The sequence below is a fragment of the Lolium perenne genome, chromosome 6 (genome assembly GCF_019359855.2).
Source record: "Lolium perenne isolate Kyuss_39 chromosome 6, Kyuss_2.0, whole genome shotgun sequence".
Lineage (NCBI taxonomy): Eukaryota > Viridiplantae > Streptophyta > Magnoliopsida > Poales > Poaceae > Lolium > Lolium perenne.
This window is the reverse complement of record NC_067249.2, coordinates 238,336,153-238,343,754: the sequence shown is the minus strand read 5'-3', so window position 1 is coordinate 238,343,754 and position 7,602 is coordinate 238,336,153. Positions and strand designations below refer to the sequence as shown.

The following is a 7,602-nucleotide window of genomic DNA, read 5'->3' as shown; positions in this document are numbered from 1 at the left end:
AATGTAAGGCGTCTAAGGATTGGTCAAAAGTCAAACTTTACTAACTTTGACCAAATATTTAAAAATATATATTTACATCTACAATATCGAATGGATATATTAAGAAAATATATTTTATGATGAATCTATTCATGTTGATTTAGTACTGTAAATGTTTATATTTTTGTGTATAAACTTGGTCAAACTTAGAAAACGTTGACTTTTAACTAATTCTTAGACGCCTTACATTTTGGGAAGGAGGGAGTATTTCTGACACTTTGCAAAAAATGTGTTTTGCAAAGTAATTTATTAGAGCAGAACAAAACGATCCTGAAAACGGGAGGCGTGCATGGAATCAATTGTGCCTACGCCCTGTGGTCTATGCCAGTATTTTAGAGAGTTACGTTGTATTGGCACGAACACCGTTTGTCGGGTTAACAATGAAATAACTTTTGAAGTTGCGGCTCCCCTCAGCTCGCCGGGCGCACGTTGATCAGCTTCCCGACGGCGAAGCCACCGTCCACCACGAGGTTATGCCCGGTGACGTACTTGGCCTCGTCGGACGCGAGGTAGACGGCGGCTCTGGCCATGTCCTCCGGCTCCATCACGGCCCCTTGGAGCTTGCTCATGCCCCTCTCCACCATCCGCTTCAGCGTCTCGTCGCCGACGTCCGGGTTCGCCCTCGCCAGCGACCGGACCAGGAGCGGCGTGGCGATGGTGTGCGGTGAAATTGCGTTCATGCGCATGCCGGGGCGCGCCAGCTCCTCCGGGACCAGCCGCACCACGCCCACCACCGTGGCCTTGGAGAGGCTGTACGGGAGCGCGGGGACCCCGCCGAGCGTGCCCGTGGTGCTCCCCGTGCAGAGGATGCACCTGCTGCGGCGCGGCACCATGACGCGCGCGGCCTGCTTGATGCCGGCCACCGTGGAGCGCGTGTTGGCCGCCATGACGCGGTCGAAGTCGGCGAGGTTGAGCGCGGCCAGGGGCGCATGCGCCGAGGACCCTTGCTGTAGAGGATGTCGAGCTGGCCGTGGCGCTGCTGCAGCTGCAGCCACAATGGATGGTTTGTAATCCAGCACACTGCCGGCTGCATGGACATGGCAAAAATTAGTCAGACAAAATGGAAGAAAAGATAAGATTGTTGTATGTGTGAAAGTAGACGAAGATGAACCTTTGGTTGTGGCAAAGATGAACCCGATGGACTTGAGAGCGACTCGGGCAAGGTCATCGCCATCATCACTGCTGCCACCATGCCGGGCGAGCCGGGAGGAGAAGCAGGGGAGGTAGTCGAAGGGCGTCACGGCAGCCATGCGCTAGCCGAGCGTGTACAGCAGCAGCAGCTCAAGCAATGCACGTATGGTTGTCATTTTGCTCAACAAATCTGCCTGCTCCTAAAGTTTAAAAATAAGCTACCGTGACCGATACTTCGTTGTCGTTTTGATATACATTTTCCGTGGTGTGGTTCTAATTTTGGTCCACGGGGTTTGCATGCTGCGAAGCTTTGAAGCACAAATCAACCGTGACCGATGCTTGGTTGTCGTTTTGGTAGAATAGTTTGGATGGTGTATGGTTGTCAGTTTTTAAATCAACCGTGACCGATGCTTGTTTGTCGTTTTGGTATAATAGTTTACATGGTGTATGGTTGTCAGTTTTTAAATCAACCGTGACCGATGCTTGGTTGTCGTTTTGGTATAATAGTTTAGATATTGTATGGTTGTGGTTGGTTATTTGTGCTACTTTGTAACGGTGTTGCATGTGGCCATATAGGGGATACACCGGATTTGCTACCGCCGTGTGCTCCTCTTGTGCTCCCTATAGAAGATCTAATGGTTGGATCTATATGCATAGCTATGCCCCATGGTAGCCCACTATTTCCCATATATATATATATATATATGTGTGTATATATATATATTGTCCTAACTATATTGTTGTGTACGCTATTATACAGAATGAAGATTAAGGAATGCAGAATAAGGAACATCCTTGATGTTGGGTTCATTGACCCACACATCGTTGATGGATATGTGTTCGAAAAATTCCCCGCCGACGTGGAGCAAGACCTGTGGCGGTTTCTTACAAAGCAGGAACTCAAAAATGATATTCTATTTTCTTACCATTTTGGGTGAGTGTTTCTGTCTTGAGCACATTCTCTTTTGTTTATTCCATGCATGGTATGTGGCTAATCGATGAGTTATGCATGACTGTGCATGTATCGTGTCCGCAGGTTCCACTGGATTCTGCTAGTAATTCAATTTCACACCTCCACAGTTCTCGTCCACGGCTCTCTGACTCTGGATGCAAAGCTTTGGGCCGACATGAGAAGAATGGTGCAGAAGTAATTATTTTCATTCATTTGCGCTCTATATCGATCGGTCTATTTCGTTCATTTCCTAATATCAAGTAACTGATAACTCTCTTGTTCATTTAATTTTCTTTGCCTCGTAGGGTTTGGAGACGGTTCGTAGATACAAAGGTCGGTGAATTCCAAAAAGAGCTACAATTTAAAAGGTCAGTGGCTAAGACTGGGGATATTCAGCCACCGGGGACCAATCTATGTGGATACTATGTTTGTGAGATGATCCGGAGATACACCTCTGAGCGGGTTCCGTGTGATAACAATGTCAAGAGGAATAACCTCCGGAAGATGCTTATGAAGGAGATATGCCCTAGAGGCAATAATAAAGTGGTTATTATTTATATCTTTATGTTTATGATAAATGTTTATATATCATGCTATAATTGTATTAACCGAAACATTAGTACATGTGTGATATGTAGACAAACAAAGAAGTCCCTAGTATGCCTCTTAACTAGCTTGTTGATTAATGGATGATTAGTTTCATTATCATGAACATTGGATGTTATTAATAACAAGGTTATATCATTGTATGAATGATGTAATGGACACACCCAATTAAGCGTAGCATAAGATCTCGTCATTAAGTTATTTGCTATAAGCTTTCGATACATAGTTACCTAGTCCTTATGACCATGAGATCATGTAAATCACTTATACCGGAAAGGTACTTTGATTACATCAAACGTGAAAGATCGAGATGTCGCCTAGAGGGGGGGGGGGTGTGAATAGGCAATTACAAACTCTTGCGGATTTGTCTTGTAAGAATGCGGAATTAAACTATCGTTTAGTTTACAAGCACAAACCCTAAATATGCTAAGCTCAACTAAGTGTAACAATAGCAACTAGAGCTAAGCAAGATAGGCACAAGATATATGTAGCACAAGTGATAGCAAGATATAAATACTTCAAGCACGATGGCTATCACAAGGAAAGAGAGCTCGGGTATAGAAATGACCGAGGCACGCGGAGACGAGGATGTATTCCCGTGTTCCCTTGCTTTGCAACAAGGTACGTCACGTTTGGAGGAGTGGAGGTCCCACGAAGGATTCCCCGCGCCACGAAGGCTCACCCTATTCTCCGAACCACACCCACGAAGGATTATGGCCCTTTCCTTATGGTTAGCTTTTCCTCCGCTCCGGAGATGGCAAGCTCCACAACCACTTCACAAGCTCCACGAAGGAGAAGCCCGGGCCCCTTCACAATCTTCCACGAAGAGATCACCGGGACACCAACCAAGCCAACTAGGAGGTCACCCTCCAAGAGTAACAAGCTCACGGTCTCTCACTCGAACAAATCGTGGTGGAGAGCTCAACACTATGCAATGATGCAAAGCAAGAACACCGGAGGTGTCCAAGTCCTTCACACTCAAATCCCACCAAAGCAACGAATGCTAGGATGAGATTGGAGAGGAAGAACAAGGGGGAAAGTCAACCAAAGACTCCAAGATCTAGATCCCAAGAGATTCCCTCACTTAGAGAAGAATTGGTTTGGTGGAAGTGTAGATCTAGATCTCCTCTCTCAAATCCTCAAATATGAGCAAGAATCATGGGGGGAACAAGAGAGAGAGCAACTTCTTCAAATGCAACAATTGAGGTGAGAGAAAGGGAAGAAGTACTGAGCCCAAGGTGGAAGAAGGGCTATTTATAGCCCAAGAGCAAATATAACTGTTGGGGAAAAGTTGGGCTGAGTCAGCCGTCGAGGAGGCCGGTCAACCGGGCCTGGGACCGGGCCGTCCGGTTCAGGACCCGGTCAGACCGGGCCACAGACCGGGACATCCGGTCCATAGACCGGTCGACCGGGCTAGTGACCGGACCAAGCTGAAAAGCTTACTGGATAGTGCCCGGATGGCACCGGTCCAGGGGCCGGTTTGAACCGGGCCATCCGGTCAGACGGCCGGTCACGCCGGGCTAGAAACCGGACCAAGATTAAAAGCTTCTTGGATAGTGCCCGGATGGCACCGGTCCAGAGGCCGGTTTGAACCGGGCCATCCGGTCAGACGGCCGATCACGCTGGCTAGAAACCGGGCCAAGGAAATCATGTTATACAAAAGCCGTGATAACTTTTGTGTCCGGACCCCGATTGACATGAAACCAATTTTGTTGGAAAGATAACAACGAATAGAACCCCAACAAAAACTGGAAATATGGAGACTCCTCACAGAACATTTTAGATGATTTTAGAGAGGGAGTCTCCCACCGTCAAGAAACGGTAAAGACGTCCAAACTCGAAAACGCAATAGAAGATGCATGCGGATTCCGTTTTCGATGAACTTGGGCTTGTTGTAAAGCTAGCAACAAGCTCAAGAACCTCACACAGAGAAACACCAAGAAGCAATAGGGATATGCAAAGTATGCAAAGGATTGAGCTCTCTAAGACGATGCGATCAAGTTACCCAACCGAAAGCCCCTCTTGATAGTGCGGCTATTTATCCTATAATCCGGTCTCCCAACAACCACCTTGAGACCGGTAAAAGGAAAACCTAGCAAGGCCATACCTTTGCCTTGCGCATCCCGCTTGATCTTGATGATAGCTCTTCAAGCTCCACTCAAGCCGGAATGCCTCACTTGATCATCATCGCTTCGTGAAGACTCACAAATGCTCCCCCATACACCATGATGGGAAAGCTCTATTGATGCACATCTTCACATGTCCATTATCACCAAATGGACGGCAAGCTTCAAGCATGTGATCCACTTGAGATGCTCATCTTGAACTTGCCCGACTTAACCTTGTACCTTCTCATACTCTCATAAGATAGAGCATGGCTAATATTGAGTTCCACATAAGAACTCCATCTTCATTTCTTCTTCTTGATCATATCACATATGTATCTTCAAACCGATGATCTTGATGCCAATACACAAGGTATACCTTTATCTTCATGGCATCCATACTTGAATCCAACACATGGAGAACAAGTAGTACCTATGGAATATTCCTTCATATAAACTCAATGAAAACATTAGTCCATAGGGGTTGTCATTAATTACCAAAACCACACATAGGGGCAATGTACCCTTACAAAACGCCACTGCGTAAATGGGTGGTTATAAAGGTGGGATTAAGTATCCAGAAAGTATGAGTTGAGGCATATGGATCAACAGTGGGATTTGTCCATCCCGATGACGGATAGATATACTCTGGGCCCTCTCGGTGGAATGTCGTCTAATGTCTTGCAAGCATATGAATGAGTTCATAAGAGACCACATACCACGATACGAGTAAAGAGTACTTGTCAGGAGACGAGGTTGAACAAGGTATAGAGTGATACCGAAGATCAAACCTCGGACAAGTAAAATATCGCGTGACAAAGGGAATTGGTATTGTATGTGAATGGTTCATTCGATCACTAAAGTCATCGTTGAATATGTGGGATCCATTATGGATCTCCAGATCCCGCTATTGGTTATTGGTCGGAGTGAGTACTCAACCATGTCCACATAGTTCACGAACCGTAGGGTGACACACTTAAAGTTGGATGTTGAAATGGTAGAACTTGAATATGGAATGGAGTTCGAATATTTGTTCGGAGTCCCGGATGAGATCCCGGACATCACGAGGAGTTCCGGAATGGTCCGGAGAATAAGATTCATATATAGGATGTCATTTTATGTGAATTAAAATGATGCGGAAGGTTATATGGAAGGTTCTAGAAGGTTCTAGAAAAGTCCGGAAGAAACCACCAAGGAAGGTGGAGTCCCGGTGGGACTCCACCTCCATGGCCGGCCAACCCTAGTGGGGGAGGATTCCCAAGTGGACTCCCCCTTAGGGGGCCGGCCAACCCCCCCTATGGAAGGGGGGAATCCCACCCCAAGTGGGATTCGCACCCTAGGTAGGTTTCCTTTTCATATGGAAGGTTTTGGTTTCGGGTCTTATTCGAAGACTTGGAGTCCAACACTTGGGGTTCCACCTATATAATGAAGGGCCAAGGGAGGGGGCCGGCCACCCCAAGACCACAAGCTGGCCGCCCCATTGAAGTGGCCGGCCACCCCCTCCCAAACCCTAGCCGCCCCCCTCTCCTCCATATCTCCCGCGTAGCTTTAGCAAAGCTCCGCCGGAGTTCTCCACCGCCACTGACACCACGCCGTCGTGCTGTCGGATTCAAGAGGAGCTACTACTTCCGCTGCCCGCTGGAACGGGAGGTGGACGTCGTCTTCATCAACAACCGAACGTGTGACCGAGTACGGAGGTGCTGCCCGTTCGTGGCACCAGAAGCGATCGTGATCAAGATCTTCTACGCGCTTTTGCAAGCGGCAAGTGAACGTCTACCGCAGCAACAAGAGCCTCATCTTGTAGGCTTTGGAATCTCTTCAAGGGTGAGACTCGATACCCCCTCGTTGCTACCGTCTTCTAGATTGCATCTTGGCTTGGATTGCGTGTTTGCGGTAGGAAAATTTTTGTTTTCTTTGCAACGAATCCCTACAGTGGTATCAGAGCCGTGTCTATGCATAGATGGTTGCACGAGTAGAACACAATGGTTTTGTGGGCGTTGATGCTCTTGTTATCTTTAGTTTGAGTACTTTGCATCTTTGTGGCATAGTGGGATGAAGCGGCTCGGACTAACTTTACATGACCGCGTTCATGAGACTTGTTCCTCGTTCGACATGCAACTTGTATTGCATAAGAGGCTTTGCGGGTGTCTGTCTCTCCTACTATAGTGAAGATTCAATTTACTCTTCTATTGAAAACATTAGTATCAACGTTGTGGTTCATGTTCGTAGGTAGATTAGATCTCTCTCGAAAACCCTAAACCACGTAAAATATGCAAACCAAATTAGAGACGTCTAACTTGTTTTTGCAGGGTTTGGTGATGTGATATGGCCATAATGTGATGATGAATATGTATGAGATGATCATTATTGTATTGTGGCAACCGGCAGGAGCCTTATGGTTGTCTTTAAATTTCATGTTGAGTAGTATTTCAAAGTAGTTGTAATAAGTTGCTACATGAGGTGAACAACCATGAAGACGGCGCCATGAACCTTGACGCTACGCCGACGATGATGGAGATCATGTCCGTTGATGATGGAGATCATGTCCGTGCTTTGGAGATGAAGATCAAAGGCGCAAAGACAAAAGGGCCATATCATATCACATATGAATTGCATGTGATGTTAATCCTTTATGCATCTTATTTTGCTTAGATCGCGATGGTAGCATTATAAGATGATCCCTCACATTAATATCAAGATAATAAAGTGTTCTCCCCTCGTATGCACCGTTGTAACAGTTCGTCGTTTCGAAGCATCTCGTGATGATCG

At 46.6% G+C, this 7,602-nt stretch overlaps 1 protein-coding gene across 1 annotated transcript; it reads right to left on the bottom strand.

Moving 5' to 3' along the window:
- Positions 1–293: 293 nt before the first annotated feature.
- Positions 294–1,319, bottom strand: LOC127309253 (short-chain dehydrogenase reductase 2a-like). Its single transcript, XM_051340169.2, has 2 exons — positions 1,151–1,319; positions 294–1,066 (listed from the first exon to the last, which is right to left on the bottom strand). Exons 1-2 carry the CDS (start codon positions 1,287–1,289, stop codon positions 450–452), a joined length of 756 nt encoding a protein of 251 aa, XP_051196129.1. The 5' UTR covers positions 1,290–1,319; the 3' UTR covers positions 294–449.
- Positions 1,320–7,602: the final 6,283 nt, after the last annotated feature.